Genomic DNA, 15,573 nt, shown 5'->3' with positions numbered 1-15,573 from the left:
AAATAGTGCTAGCAGCTTGCTTGCAAAGTGAGGAGACGACAGAGTACTGTACGTACAGAGGACAGAGGAGCAAGAAGCCAGGCCGATAAGGGAACAAAACCAGCGTCACAAAACCCCGCCCTGCTTGGCCTCGACCTGCCTCCTGCCTTGCCAGCCTCTTGCCTGCCTCTTGCCTGCCTCCCTCTAAGCAAGCAAGCATCCCAGAGCCGACAAAACACAAACCAGACTTCAAAACACGGCGTAGTTCTGGGTTGGTCAGCATGATAATAAGGCGGCTCGTTACAGCTTGCACTCGACCAGCAGGCTACCGCCTGCTGGTGGTATTTATACTCTATTAAAGTAGATTTTCTTTTCCCCCGATCCGCTCTACTCAGTCAGCTCCTTGCAAGGATTCACAATGTTTCCCGATAAGACGTAGAAAACAGACCGAGAGGATTCTATTAAGCGACCCGTTCATTGTAAACGTTATCCAGTATCGCATTGTACAGCTATCTCGTGGAACGACGCGCATGGCATCGCACATCGCATCGCACAGGTAGCTAGGTAGGTAGGTATGCCCGGTCCCGGACAATATATGTATTGGACATACATTCATCTGCATGAGATCGTGTGAACAGAACCCCCGGCAATGTACATCGCTAGCCGACTTCCGAGCCCTGTAGTGCAATAACTTCGTATAGGTAATCGTCAAAGTTTGTCTTGGAAAAAAACCAACCGTTCAACATGTGGGATGATCTGTTCCACTTTTTGCATTCTTGGACCTTGACTAGTAGTAGCCCAGCACAATGGCCCGAATCATATGGCAGCCTTACTAGTTCGGACACAATAACCTGGCGTCATTGTTGTATCCGGTCTAGAGCTTTGCTTTGCTTTGGTCGACCATGTCGAGGCTTTGGAATCATGCGCTGTACGCATCGATAAAATAGCTTTCAATTGGATAGCGTTACATTTGACAATCCAGAGAACTTGCAAATGCTGCGAGTTGACAAGGCTCTGTGACGTCAAGGCGCCCACCTGACATGGCAGTTCGCTATGCAACAGAATCATCACAATTTTAGTCGAAGAACCTGGCATCGACTTTCTATGCCGTCGAATATACAGGTGTTGTCGACCGGGGCGTACTGCTTGGTGATGATTTTAATCATCTCCTGTGCCAGCAAGCCGCCAACTACTGCTGACACGTTGTGTAGCTCGCCCGAGCCTGACCTAGACAGTTCCTCCGCTACTTGGGCCAGTCGTTGGTTTCCGGAAATACACGGCACAGAAGTGGTGACTAGGTCTATAATCTCCTCTCGGCCGGCTTCGGGTGAGAGACGTAGGGCATTGAGAGCAAGATAGATCGGCGCTAAGGAATGAGGGCTTTGGAATCCTGCAGTGGCAGCGTCTTGAACATTGAGCAGTTCCTGAGCTGCATTTTTATAAGCATCCGTCATTGGGCAGGGCATGCAGGTGCTCCAGGATGGTAACAGGGCGTGGTCAAACATACCGACAACTTGATTCGTAATCGGTGCATTTTCCGGATTTTCGATGACCTTGACGAAACTTGCATTTTTGCAAAATAGCTCAACTTCATCCCGCTTCACTTTTGCTCCACCAGGAATGGCGCGCACTATATCCAAGATTTCGGCTATGTCTCGCTTTGCCTTATCCTTGTATAGAGATTGAAGGTGGACATACACCTTGGATTGTGCCTTCATGTCCGGTAGGCTACCAGGCAGAGGGAGCTGGCGATGCTTGTGATAAAAATGCTTCACAGCCTTGATAATTGTCCAGAATGTTTCTTCGGTATCACCCTTAAAAAAAAAGAAAAAGAGAAGGAAAAAAAAAGAGCATGGTTGGTCTTGTTAAAGCAGGGTACAGATCGCAAGCAAGCGGAAAAGCAACTTACCTTGATTTGCCCCTCTCGCTCGAATAATCGCTCCAGAGATGTTGGTAAAGATGGACGCGACACATGCTTCATTACTGCAGCAACGGCTTCGTCGAAATTTTCTTCGCCTCCTTCGGGGTTCTTAGTCCTGGCTCCTCTGGCGACAAAATCTCGGAAGGACACTTTGTCAGAGTACGTCAATGGCAGGCCCCCGCCATGAGCCTCCCGCCACTTTTTGAGATAATGAAGTAGGATTACTACCAGAGGTAAGTGACCATGATCGAAATCATCTTGGTCGTCTATATCTTTGGTCATCTGGTCCGCGAATTCCGCCAGCTCAGACCATGGGTCCAGGAGCCTCAAATCCACCACTGCGGTTTCGTCAGGATGAGTATCAATAACAGGGAAGAGTCCCGGTAGCTTGACGGTAAAGTATGCGTAATATCCAACGCTGTGAACAGCCAAGAGAGGGATGCCGTGCTTTTTGGCGTGAGATTCGAGACACTTGATGTAAGTCGGGCGCAAGGGCAGGGTGTAAAGAATGATGGTAAATGGGTCTGACGAATCAAGAAGCCTTTCGATGCCCAAGTCGGAATCCTTGGTAAGGTCAGCTTCATACATAGAATTGCCTGCCTTGAACTCGGGCAATGCGTCATACGACTATCTTGGGAAACCAGTCACCGCGAACCGCCGGATTCAATTCAACGAGATTGTCCCTGCAGCAACGCGCTCTAGGCAAACCCAAGCACGCTTCATCAAGAAAGAAGTTCACCCCGAGATCTGCGTCCCCAACTACAGCGTCATCGACAATGGTGAACTTCCCGATGCCTGAAAGGTAAGCTTCGTCAAACACTGGACAAATTTTAATGCATTAAAAGTGCTGACAAACCAGGCAGTACCAGATTCTTGAGAGTCTCCGTTCCGACTGTCCCAGTAGAGGAATTCACAAGAAGGACATGAGCTGACTCTAGGGCCGATTGTCCAGATGCTGCCCAGAGGCGCAACTGTCGGTCGTACTTCCGCTCCTTGTCAGTTGGCTGGCGCAAAGGGCTCTGGGTTTCATCTTGACGCCCAGAAATCATGTTGCTTAGATCCTTGGATCAGTTGAAGATAGGAAGCAGGAGAGGAAACCCTAACTCTTAGCAGGGTCTGGCGTGATAAAATTTGCAAAAAGCAGCGGCGATTCGGGGATATAGGGTTTGAGTTTCCGAAAGCCAAAGTGCTAGAAATGAGAGAATATTCAACAGGTCTTCCAACAGATAAACAGCGGATTATGAATAAGTAGTAGTAGAAACCATGTCAAGCTAGCTCGGTTATGATTTAGCAGGCGGCTGTCGCATGCACTATGGCTCGGGCGTCGCGCCCTGATAATTGCACATGGTGAATGAACCAGTAGGCAACTCCTAGAGATGGGTTAAAACTACACTACCTCTAAGCATGATATATCTTTTACTGAAAAGAAAATCTATCAGCCTTTGAAGTTAGTGAAATAATTCATATGATTTTCCATTTTTTAACTTCTTCGGAATAAACTCTGCCCGTCTATTAACCGTGCACAGTCTCGAGCACTGTGCAGCTCTGACTTCTTCGACTATCGGGATAGTCTCGGGATAACGCTCCACACTGTGGTCCACCAGGCCAAAAGTGGGGTCGTGAGAGAAAAAAATATATTCCATCAGGACGATGGAAAGGGGGGGTTTTGTCTTTTTGATTCCTCATCAGTATTTTCCGCTTCGCCCACAATGCGTAATACTCTAATCTTTGCTGGCAACTCTTGTCCAGTCCTCACTAATCAAATATGCGAGAACCTTGGCATGACGCCCGCTAACGCGGAGCTGACACAATTCTCCAATGTGAGCTTCCAGCTCCTACTCTACTCGCCGCGACTCCGTCAACCATACACGCCGATTACCGGCTAACGCGCCCAAGGGCGAGACAAGTGTCAGAATCTTGACGAGTGTACGAGAAAAGGACGTCTTCGTTGTCCAATCGGGAAGTCCTAAAATCAATGACTCCATCATGGAGTTGCTGATAATGATCTCGGCCTGCAAGGGCGGCTCGGCAAACAAAATCACAGGTTGGTGGTCACAGCGCTCCGACGACATTCATCACTGGCGCTAACATTGATTGCAATGACCATCTCAGCGGTATTGCCATATTTTCCCTACAGCCGGCAATCCAAAAAGAAATCGCATCGGGGAGCCATCACAGCCCGCATGCTCGCCAATCTCCTCGGCGTTGCAGGGGTCAGACATGTGATAACCGTCGATCTGCATGCCTCCCAAATGCAAGGTTTTTTCAAATGCCCTGTGGACAATCTCCATGCCGAGCCCATAATTGCCAGATGGATTCGTCGTAATGTCCACAACTGGCGCGAGGCTGTTGTAGTCTCCAAGAATGCTGGAGGGACGAAACGAGTGACGTCTCTTGCCGACGCTCTGAAGCTTAATTTTGGTATGGTCACCACAGACAGAAAAAGAGTCACCAAAACGACGGCCAGTATAATCGTGAATCATCTCGATGGCTTGGATCGGCAGCCTGAGCTCGAACACGTGGGAAGTATCAAGTCAACTACTTCAGAGAGTCAGCGTGAGGCAGGTGGAGACACAGCGGCTCAAGGCCACCACCGAGCGGGCGAACCCAGCGGTCCCCCCTTCCGGGCCGGTGAAAGGCAATCAAGGCAGAGAGGCCCGCAGCTTGATCCATCGGAGGGTGATGCAAAAAATGCTCGCAAAACGCCGGACGTGCCGACGGGACAAGAACAATTGTACGACGATCGCCGAGCTCATGAGGTGATCCGCGGTCGGTTGATTCGCGGTCATGTTGTGGAGGACGACTTCCCTTCCCCAGCGCTGTCTGCAGCCGAAAACAGTTCTCACGATGAAGACCCCATGGTGATGTCGCGCGCCTCATCCTTTTTCAATCAAGAGCGGCAAATACTGGGTGGAGGGGGCAACCCAGATGCAAGCTCTGATGAGGAAGACAACGCCTTCCAGGATACAAAAGATGAGCGTATGATTACCTTGGTGGGCAATGTCAGTCACCGCACTGTATTCATTGTGGACGACATGATAGACAAGCCGGGATCCTGGATCGCCGCTGCCGAGACCGTTGTCAAAAAGGGCGGAGCTAAAAGGGTCTTTTGCATCGCGACCCACGGGGTTTTTGGTGGTGACTGTCTTGAGCAGCTTCAGGGATGCGAGTGCATCGACACCATACTCGTCACCAACAGCTTCCCAATCAACCAAGAGCGAGCTCAAAACATTAGCAAGCTTATCGTGCTTGACTTGTCGTTGCTCTTGTCCGAGGCGATTCGTCGCAATCACTACGGGGAATCAATCTCTCCTCTGTTCCAGCACACGGGCGACTGAGAATGGGCCATTGAGTCGCAGTTACGATTTCATGCATTAGTGTTACCTGCGAGTCGTCCAGGAGACCATGAGGTGTGTCTGGACCATTGGCATTCAAATTTCCCCTCAGCGCGGCGTCCGGGCGGTTTGGCTTACTTGGGCATGCGTTCCCTCAAAAAAGAAAAAAACTCGTGTGATAAGGTTTCATTCAGCCGCGATGACTTTCCGAGTTGACCAAGCGGGAAGGGAAATCCTTGTGAGTTGAATACCTCAATATCATCCGTTCCGAGTAGGAAAAATATCGCTTCGAACCCTGTCATGGTCGACGTGAGCTGGGCATGATGCATTTTTCATCGGAAGCGTAGCGTGAAGCATGTTTTAAAACCAGTGGTGCTGTCACTTGTTGACGGCAAGGATTTAAATTCAGCCCAGAATGAATCCTTAACGGAACGCTGGTAGAATAAAAACTCTCCATTCTAGAAGGCCCCGAGTCCCGATCACGTCTTGATCGATGCCATTTGGCCATGGATTTGGGGCAAGAGAAAGTCTGGAACAATTCAACGCATCAGGCGATTGCAAAATAAGTCACTGGCATCCCGGCAGCGTCATTTATTTCCGTCAGACTGTTGACGAGGGCAGTGTAACCGATGATGCCAGCACCGCAATGTACGGAGTAGGAAGTACATGGGTTGTGAATCTCTTTTTACGCTATGAGTACAATGCATCTGGGTGACCATGAGTGCCATGTTGCCGTAGAAGAGACTGAATTGGCGCGTGATTAGGAATGAGACGTGACTGTATTTACCTGCTCCGCAACAGCGTCTTGTTACGTGCTTTTCCGATGCATGATTAGAGCGGATGCCTTGAAGACGCAAAGCCCAAGGCGGTCAGCGACTTGAACAACACTCCGAGGCCAAGGTAAGCAGGACAAAAAGTAGTCTACAAAAAGCAGTCTACCGCACAGACGTACCTGGTGGTTGGGATATACGAGCGTATCGGCAACAACGACGTTTTCGCGGCGAGTAGCCGCGAAAACAATGACTTCGGCAATATCCTCAGGCGTGAGAGGCTCGCATCCGCTGATGCACAGTGTCCGCCGGTCAGCACTGGGCCCGGGAATGGTGCGGTTTGGGAAAGCGACAGGCAGGACTCACGCGTAAACAGCATCAGCCTTGGCCTTGTCGCCGTAAAATCTCACCAAGGAGAATTCCTGGCAGGCAGCGCATCAGCAACGCGCACGACAACGCCCCCAAGGTGCGCACAAGTCTTTGCGTAGGGGGGTTGAGGGGGTGGTGAAGGGGAAGGGGTTTTTCTTACCGTCTCGACTTGGCCCGGGTCAATCTCCATGACTCGGATGCGCGTGGCAATGAGCTCCTTTCGCAGGCTGTCGGTGAAGCTGCGAACCGCAGCCTTGCTTGCGCAGTAGATGGAACCGCCGGGGTAAGGCTCACGGCCGGCTATGGAGCCCACGTTGATGATGTCGCCCTGGCCGCCATGCTCGCGCTGGCGGAAGACGGGCAGTATCGCCTGCGTCATGTTGATCAGTCCCGTCACGTTGGTGGAAAACATGACGTTCATGTCGTCTGGGTCGATGTCGGGGGCTCGGGCGACGCCTTTGACAAGGCCGCTGGAAAGGCACATCATCGCTCAGGTTTCAGTCAGCCATGCCATGCTTGCCTGCCTGTCATGGAGCATCTCCCCGCCCCCAACCCCCGGTGAAGCAAGGGTTGATTGGTTTTCTTTTTTTGATTCGGGACCTACGCATTGTTGACTAGCACGTTGATTGCCCTCCAGTCCTGCGGCAGGTTGGTGACAAAGTCGCGGACCTCTTGGGCGTTGGCAACGTCCAGCTTGACGGGGAGGACCTGGACGCCGGCGCCGGCCTCGCTCTTGATCTGCGAGGCCAGGTCGCGCAGGGCGTCGGCTCGGCGGGCGGTGATGATGAGCCGCAGGTTGTCGGGGCTGGTGCGGGCAAACTCGAGGGCTGTGGACCGCCCGATCCCCGACGAGGCACCGGTGATGAGGATGGTTTTGCCGGCGAGGCGTTTGGCAGCGGCGGAGGCCATCGCTTCGCACCTCCGAGGGACGGGCGAGAGACGGGACGTGCGGCGGATGATGGGGAAGGGGGGGACTGTTGTCGGCGCTGGCAGATGCAAGAGGGCAAGATGCAGCCAGGCGTCGTTTGACAGCATCAGCAAGTTATCTGTCGACGGGGCAAGGAAAGGAAAGGGCATGCATGTGATGTGCCATGGGAGGGGGGTTTTGAAGCTTGCGGCGAGATGCACGGCATATTGTTATTGGCTGGAAAGTGTGCGCTGGTGGGGGGTGCGGGGGGGAGGGGGGATGGTGGGGTTCCATCGGGAGCTTGCTACCAGGACCAAAAGGTACATGTAACGACTCTCGAGATTCAGCGGAAGCAATTTTGCGAGCCGTGGCCAGATTTATGCATCTTGTTTCCGAAAAGAGTGTCCGGCAACCTTTGCCTCTTCAAGCTGATGCTGGTCTTGCAAGGTGCGCCCTCCTAGGCCGGGGTCAGAGTCGGAAGTTTGTTGACCAGCGTCGCCGACAGGCCACAGCGCAAGGCTGCGAGGCTGCAAGGCTGCAAGGCTGCAAGCCCCCCCCCCACCTGATCGTGCGACGACAACAGACCTCCACCGACCTCGGCCGAGCCGCCCTCCGTCCCGACTTCACCCATGGGCACCGCTACCACCTCACCTCCATGGCCACGCCAAAGAACCGTCCGCGCGACCCCCCTCCCGTCCTCTTCCTGCCCCCTTCCCCGGGCGCATCGCACGTGTCGCTGCCCAGCACCGCACCACCCGCTCCCGCACCCGCACCCGGCCAGGATGCGCTCCCCCCCGAGCGCGACGGCCGCGCGCTGAGCCGCACCGACGCCCTGTGGGCGCAGATGCAGGCCATCCTGGAGGACGTCGAGCTGGCCGCCTCGTCGGGCGGCACCCACGTCTTCGGGCCCGACCACGACCTGCAGCTCCGCCGGCTGCGGTCTGCCCAGATCGGCCTCGCGCAGGCCTGGGCGCGCAACGAGACCGACGACCTGCCCGCCGGCTCGGCGGACGAGCCCGAGCACGACGCCGTGCTGGGCGCCAGGAGACGCGAGGCAAACGACAGGTACTTCCGCCGCGTCAACGACGGCGTGTCCGACGTCGTCGCCAAGTTGGAGCAGGTGGCCGTGGCTATTCGATCCGTCGAGCGGGAGAGCAAGGATGTCTGGGACGAGAGCAGGACGGTAGACACCGTAACCTAGGCTCGTGTGCCCTTTTTTTTTCTGAACTCAGACACCCCTTGTTGCCGTGGGTCTTGTTGACCAAGCTGTTGGGAATCCGTCTCCTAAGAGATTGCCGGGGGGGGGGGGGGGGGGGAGCTGGCTGAGCTGTTGTTGACCGTATTGAGAGAGTATTGAGAGAGGGTACAGCAAAGCAGCGGCACCACGGTACGTAGTAGGATGGTGTGGAATCCTCTCGGATCGTATTGATGTTTTTGAAACAGGGCTCGTGGCTTGGCGCGAAAAAAAAAAAAAAAAAAAAAAAAAAGGTCCTTGACCAAACGCCAAGTTTTGCAAAAAGTAATAACCTAAAATTACAATTCCCGAGGCCAGGCCATGGCCATGTTGTGAGAATAAGCCTCTTCCCACTCCTACCTTCGCTCAGCAAATTTTGCCCCCTTCCAAATAGACCAGCAAGACTTTGGCTATACTCTCTATGCTGCTTTATGTTGCAACCTCTTTATTAATGTAGAACAGCGCATGGGGTGTCATTGTATGTATGCGTTTTGAAGCCCAAACCAGAGAGTGTCGCGCCAAACACGAGACGACAATTGCACCAAAGAAACACACCCGTTAGTTATGACATGATGGCGCATTGTTTCTATACGCCGTTGGTATGAAACAGATTCGCACGAGTATCGAAAAAAAAAAAAAAAAACAAGGGAAAAAAAAAGAAGGCCAAAGGGCCTTGTTACCCCGTTGAAATCAGCAATATTCCGTTGCATGCTCTAATGTTGTACATTTCTGGGCCTAGTGAGTGAAGTCTGCTTATCAACACACCTAGCAAGTTTCAATCTTGGCCCATAGCAATATGCGTCTGCCAAATCGGGGGGGGGGCGTTACTTGTAGGGGACTCACCTCTATTCATTAGAATCCCCAAATCAGACCGTTTGAATAAGTGCACATGAAACAAACCCTTTGCTGTTGTTACGCCTCGCTGATGATGCCAAATTGTGTCTACTAGACAATATGCCGTCAAACTAGTTGTGAATACTCGAAAGGAACACCTTCTTTTAACAACCAAGGAGGCTTCAGAACGGAGGGCAACCTGGCGTTTCCTGGGGCATCTCGCCAGCCCCGTTAAAATGCGGGTCCGAGACCGTTCCGGGACTGTCTTTTGCTGAATCTGTTTCTTTTCGAAGTGGCTTCCTCGTGACGGCCCCGTCCACTTCGATCGTTGGCACCGTAACCATCGGGAGGATACTGAGCCCTGCTGCCGAGTGTGCTTGCCGGGCTCGATACTGTCGAGGAAATCTCGCCAAAAGGCGCATCATCACCATGCGCATTTGTGGTTTGAGATAGCGCCATGTCCTTGGCCAATTCCAGGCATTCGACCCATTCCTCTGCAGAGGGTCTCCCCTCGTCAGCGTTTGGCGACGACTTGGTCTCTTCAAACGTGTAACGATAGCCGCACTGGAGAGAGAGTTAGCGAAGCTGCCTCATGAAGAAAAAAAGGAGAAAAAAAAAAACACTTACGGCATCGACACACCAGACAAGTTGTCCTTTCGCGTCACGCTGAGTTCTCCACGATGCCTCTGGCGACAGCAGCGATATCTCCTGTTTTGCCCTTTTCTCCTCTCCTCCGGCAGGAGCGAGCACAATACGCCCGCTTGAGGTTACCATGACGAGCCGCTGCCTCTTCTTGGTTGTGCTGCCACCAAAAAAACGCGACAGCTTCTTGTGTCCCTCGTCGGATCCTTTCCTATTAAGGTTGTTCACCAGAGGGCTCGAGACAACCATGAGATCCCCGAGTTTTAAGATGCGCTCGTTGCTTCTGTTCAGTACCGGGGACCATTCGATGTCTAGTTGCGTAGGAGGTGGGAGTTCGGTAATGATTCTGGCAGGCCGGTTACCAGACGCTGAACCGCTGCGCTGGGGTTGAGCCATCGATCTGAGCAGGTTGGACTTGCTGTTTGAGGGCCCAGCTGGTGAGGCTACGCCGCCGTTTAGTTGTATGATGGTGGGCTCCTGTGGGGGGGGCATGTATGGTCTCAGTCGAGGTGCCTTTACTCGCCAAAGGCCCTTTCCGAACAGCTGCCCGTCAAAGAACTCATGGTTTTTGATGTGATCTATGGTCAACCTCCTCGCAGGCTCTAGCACCAAACACCTTTCCACAAGGTCCCGGGCAGACGGGGGAAAGCCGGGCGGGAAATCGTATTCAAGACCCACAATCTTCTGAAAAGTGAGATACTCACTGCCGGCCTTGAAGGGTGGCCGTCCAGCAAGCAGCTGGTACATTATGCAGCCAAAGGCCCACAGGTCGCTAGCCTTGCCGGCCATTTTGTGAGTCAGGAGCTCGGGGCTGACATACTCGGCGGTGCCGACAAAGGAAGCGGCGCGCCCGTCATTGTCAGTTTCTCGCGGCAACGGGCCAGGAGGGTGGCCGCCTCGACCCAGAGAGTTGGGGTTTTGAGGCTCGCGCGGGTCTTGTAAAAGTTTGGCGGTGCCAAAGTCTGTAATCTTGACGTGCATCTGGTCGTCCAACAGCACGTTTTCCGGCTTGAGGTCACGGTGTATTACACCACGAGAGTGCATATAATCAATAGCATCGAGGATCTGAGCTCCGTAGAACCTGGCACATTCCAGGTCAAACGTGCCCGTTTTTTTCAAGACGCCGAGCAGCTCGCCACCATTGCAGAGATCGAGCACGTAGTACAGCGACGTCTCGTCTTGGAACGTGTAGTAGAGGCGAACGATGCCCGGATGCTCTGTGAGGCGATTAAGCGTATTCTTTTCAATATTGACGTATTTGATCTTCTTTTCTTTGATGATGTGTCTCTTTTCGAGCACTTTGATGGCGTATTCCTTCAAGGTCTGCCTGTCGGTGGCCAGATATACCGTGCTGTACGAGCCTTCGCCTAAAACGCGGCCAAACGAAAAATCACGGACGCCTTTCTTGATTTGCCGAACGACAAAACGGCCTGATCGATCAACTTCGCGACGGAGCCCCACGGCGGCTCCTCGATCTTTCCAGTCCTCGCTGGACAGCTGTGGCGGCATCGAGCTTGTTGTTGTTGCACTGGACGCGATACCGCTCCCCGAGGGGGCAGCATAGCAAGCAGGCGCACTTGCCGAGCCTTTCGAAAACGGAATGCCGCCGTCGTACTCGTACTGAGCCGGCTCGGTCTGTTCTCCCGGATGAACGAGCTGGTAGTTGGCCAAAGAATCATCTCGCGCTGGGATCGGAGCAGGCACCTGCTGCTGGTGCACTGTAACTGTAAAGCCCGGGTTTGCCGCATCGGCGGAATGAAGTCGCTTGTTTATCAAGCCATTGCCCCCTTCCAGCGAGGCAGGTTCCCCGTGGGTGTCGGGGTGATGAGTCGGATTGAAGTTGGGGTCAACTCTGGCCGATTCGTCAGTGACAGGAGTAAGGTTGTTGAGCGCAGCGTCGGCAGCGTCGTCAGGGTTAGCGATTCGTAATCCGCCGAGGGCTCGAGAGAGACTCAAGTCCCCATTCATGGTCACAGATCCAGAGGGGCCCTGATCTGGTCCCTGGATCAAGAGAGGACAGAATCCCAAGCAGACAGAAGGGGAACTTCCGATGGGTTGAGCTGGGGAGAGCCGTCCACAGGAGTCCACTGCCAACAACTGCCAACGAATTTCAGGTGGCGGAACAATGTGCCGAATCCCGCAGCTGCCTTACCTAATAACCAGACAAGCTGTGCGGGGGACGAGCAGAACCGGTTAGTGGTATGTAGGTACCTAGGAAGGTACCTAGGTACCTACCTGTTGCTGCTCTGTTAGAGGTACCTGTTAGTAGCCTGCCTGGTGCCAACAGTCCACTTCCTGCTAGTAAGCACGTCGTCTCCTTGCTGACTGCTGCACAAGTCTGCACTATTGTCAGAATGCACAGGGAAAATGCGATAATGCTTGATTGAAGGAACCAAGTCCCCTCTAAGAGACTTGTGTTCCCAGCTATTTATAGTGGGATAGGGGGTACCCCTAAGGGCTTACTGATCTAGGGGGAACTCTACACATCCTACCTCAGATATAACAGATATCCACATTATAGACAGCCAATTTCCCTCCAACACACCCCCTCAGGATATGCTTTCTTAAGGATATCCTGCTATATAGCTAAATTCAGTGCAAAGCAAGATAATAAGTAGAAATATCAATCTACTCAAAACGATATGCGCAAAATGACGGTGCCATTATTAAATAGGCTACCTATATAGGGGTAAATAGGCCCAATAGCATATATATAAAGTACGAAAACAGCAATAAACTATAAATTCCAATTTTCCATAGGAAATAAGTACAGCTATTAAAAAGCCCCTTTCAATCTGATTTTTTAGGGCGTCATTTAGTCCTTCTAAGGCTCTGCCTTACCACTAAGGTCAATATCGTAAGACTGCGGTCCAGCGTTATAGGATCCCTTTAAAATAATAAGCCTAAATTACCGGCGGAAGATTTTAAATTTCTGGCCTATTAGAGGCTTTATAAAACTATTAGCGACTATATTGCCCATTAGAACCTATATAATATCGATCGTTCTTTTCTGAACCTCTTAGTATAGCCAATAATAATGAATATCTATATAACGAAGCCGTATTATAAGCTTAAAGAATTCCTCCTTTAATAGGGGAATAATCTAAATATTATCGTATTAAATTATAAGGATATCGGTATATAATTAGAGCCTAACTTCCTCGTATAATCTCTTAAAGGCGATAACCTCTTTTACTATATAAGATATCGCAAGAAGCTCTACCTCTATTGATAATATTATAATAGTATCCTATTAACCCGATTTATATATAATCGGGCCGCTAAAGAGCTTAATTATATAGCCCTAACTGCTTTATCGTATTATGATATCGTTAATATAGGAAGCATTAGAAAATACTTCTATTTCTACTATATTAGCCCGGAATTCTATTATGGTATTCTTCTATATATAGCTATAGTCGAGTGCCTTTTTTGCGGCTTATAAATAGTCTAAATCTAGATTTTAAAGGAATCTTAATAGCTACGATCCAATATAGCCTAGTTTAGGCCTTATAATTATAATTGGATATTGTCGGAATCGCTGTCGCAAGGTGCCCAATTGGGCACATTGCGACGGATGTGCCGCGCACACCCGTTGCGCACGATGTGGCCACTTTTGCCCCTATGCCTCTAAGCCCGGTAGGGCACGCGGGCAGCCCGGCCCGACCGCGCCGATGCACGTGACTACGGCACGTATAAAAAGGCCATATCGTGTAATTACTCTTTTGCTTCCTTTCTTTCCTCTTAGTTAGTCAGTTATAATCAAAGAAGTAATCATACCTTTAACCGGTGACCTTACGGTACTTAATACTACGCGCGCGACCCTACATATAACTAGGTACCCCGAGTTTATATCAATACTGATCAGTGGTGATAACTACTACTCACAGGATTATATCCCGCAAAGAACGGTGCATTATAGATTAGTAAGATTACTCTCGAAGAGACGATTTCCGTTATAAATCATACTAATTAGGAAGGCAGATAACCTATTCCATTGAACGGTTATACTGCCGATTAATTGGAAGGATGATATAGACCCCTTCTACCTTCGTCTATTACAAAAGAAGAAAATATACTAACTATTACAATCTTTAAAGATACCCTTAGTATCTAGGAGGCGGTTGACCTATTCTGTTGAACGGTCACCTGCTTACTATAGGAGGCAAATAACCTATTCTATTAAACGGTTATCTTACTAACTAACCCCTTCTTTTCTCTCTTTTACCCCTACCGGTAAAAGCCCTCTTATATTCCTTATAATAACCTTATGAGGCATGAATCTTATACTCTTTACAAAAGTAAATATTATACTCCTTATAATATATCCCCCCCTTTTAAACCCTCCTCTTAACACTATAGCACGATCACGATCATTAACATTATAACTAGCATTGCCCGAAAGGTTATAGCAATTTACCCCCTTACTTGATAATAATTAAGCCACTGCAATAGAGCCAATTACCCCTAATACCACTACTATGGCATTACACAACCGCCTGGCCTTCTTAATCTATACCTATAAGAAGGATTGTATTATTAACGACGACCTATAGGAACTATTCCATGAAGACTATAGTGAATGGGATAAATAACTATTTAACCGCATTAATCCTCCATTCCTACGCGAATTCCGCATATACCTATGGGATCACGGTATATATATCGGAGCATTAGGCTCCATCATAATACCTACCTTAATGGAATGCCTTTAACAACAATAGAATCCTAAATAACCTTAAGAAGAGATCGACCGTCAGCTAGGCTATAAGATATTCTAGTCATACCTCAACCCTCATAGGGAAGCATTAGTACCTATCGGCAATTTTGACTAAGAAATCACAGGCTCACGCACAGGCTTACGGAATTCATTACGAGCACCTACTACAGTAAGGCCCTTAAGAAGATCCTCACAAACTTCAATAATAAGGGACTTCACAACACTAAGGGTAGCACGATCACAGTCATAATAACCTATTATTCCCCCCTCTATATCGAAAAAGCCTCTTACCTTTGCCCCTACCAAAGAAGAAAGGGGCCGGTCCTAATAACCCAAAGGGAAGACGCCTATTTACAATAGGCCGCTATTCGAAATAGGGGAAAGCTCCTAGCATCATCAATAACAATATGCAACAATCGATGAAGACTATAGCCCGACTGATTAAATATTACACCCTAGAGGTTATACCCCTAGCCGGGCTAGCCGAGGCGGCTATTCTAATGCCCCTCGAGGTCATAGTATACCCAATAGAGCTCGGGTTATAGGCCCCGATGATATACTTCCTTCAATAGAGGACCCCAATAATAATACCCTCCAAGCCAATACTACTAATGCCGCCCCTAATACCAGATATTACGAATCGCGGTATCGCGGCCCGTAGGCCCAAATGCCTCATCCGATAATGCCAAAAATAGGCACAGCACCTGGCCTTTCCCACTAATATCAGCCTACTTAGGCCGATGAACGGACCGTCTTAACGGGAGGACTAGTAAACCCAGACTGACCTAGGTTATAGGATAACCCCGCAAGAAACCCCGCTAGCCTACCATAAGGCAACCGATAAGCCGTTCCGGAATACCCT

The 15,573-nt window shown here is 50.5% G+C and overlaps 5 protein-coding genes across 5 annotated transcripts; 2 read left to right on the top strand and 3 right to left on the bottom strand.

Annotated features, from left to right (window-relative positions):
- Positions 1-1,046: 1,046 nt before the first annotated feature.
- On the bottom strand, positions 1,047-2,949 carry UV8b_00471 (uncharacterized protein; the record flags this gene model as incomplete). The annotated part of the gene is made up of 5 exons (XM_043137969.1): positions 1,047-1,408; positions 1,487-1,793; positions 1,889-2,464; positions 2,526-2,695; positions 2,757-2,949. 5 exons carry the CDS (start codon positions 2,947-2,949, stop codon positions 1,047-1,049), a joined length of 1,608 nt encoding a protein of 535 aa, XP_042993903.1.
- Positions 2,950-3,609: 660 nt separating this feature from the next.
- On the top strand, positions 3,610-5,238 carry UV8b_00470 (uncharacterized protein; the record flags this gene model as incomplete). The annotated part of the gene is made up of 3 exons (XM_043137968.1): positions 3,610-3,720; positions 3,797-3,944; positions 4,013-5,238. The coding sequence occupies 3 exons, from the start codon at positions 3,610-3,612 to the stop codon at positions 5,236-5,238; spliced, it is 1,485 nt and encodes a 494-aa protein (XP_042993902.1).
- Positions 5,239-6,043: 805 nt separating this feature from the next.
- UV8b_00469 (uncharacterized protein) lies at positions 6,044-7,283 on the bottom strand (the record flags this gene model as incomplete). The annotated part of the gene is made up of 5 exons (XM_043137967.1): positions 6,044-6,079; positions 6,188-6,296; positions 6,372-6,427; positions 6,535-6,844; positions 6,979-7,283. 5 exons carry the CDS (start codon positions 7,281-7,283, stop codon positions 6,044-6,046), a joined length of 816 nt encoding a protein of 271 aa, XP_042993901.1.
- A 429-nt stretch (positions 7,284-7,712) lies between these two features.
- UV8b_00468 (uncharacterized protein) lies at positions 7,713-8,482 on the top strand (the record flags this gene model as incomplete). Its single annotated transcript, XM_043137966.1, has 2 exons — positions 7,713-7,728; positions 7,794-8,482. 2 exons carry the CDS (start codon positions 7,713-7,715, stop codon positions 8,480-8,482), a joined length of 705 nt encoding a protein of 234 aa, XP_042993900.1.
- Positions 8,483-9,580: 1,098 nt separating this feature from the next.
- UV8b_00467 (uncharacterized protein) lies at positions 9,581-11,959 on the bottom strand (the record flags this gene model as incomplete). The annotated part of the gene is made up of 2 exons (XM_043137965.1): positions 9,581-9,913; positions 9,977-11,959. The coding sequence occupies 2 exons, from the start codon at positions 11,957-11,959 to the stop codon at positions 9,581-9,583; spliced, it is 2,316 nt and encodes a 771-aa protein (XP_042993899.1).
- Positions 11,960-15,573: the final 3,614 nt, after the last annotated feature.

Source organism: Ustilaginoidea virens, chromosome 1, assembly GCF_000687475.1.
Source record: "Ustilaginoidea virens chromosome 1, complete sequence".
Classification (NCBI taxonomy): Eukaryota; Fungi; Ascomycota; class Sordariomycetes; order Hypocreales; family Clavicipitaceae; genus Ustilaginoidea; species Ustilaginoidea virens.
This window is presented reverse-complemented; position numbering and strand designations above follow the sequence as displayed.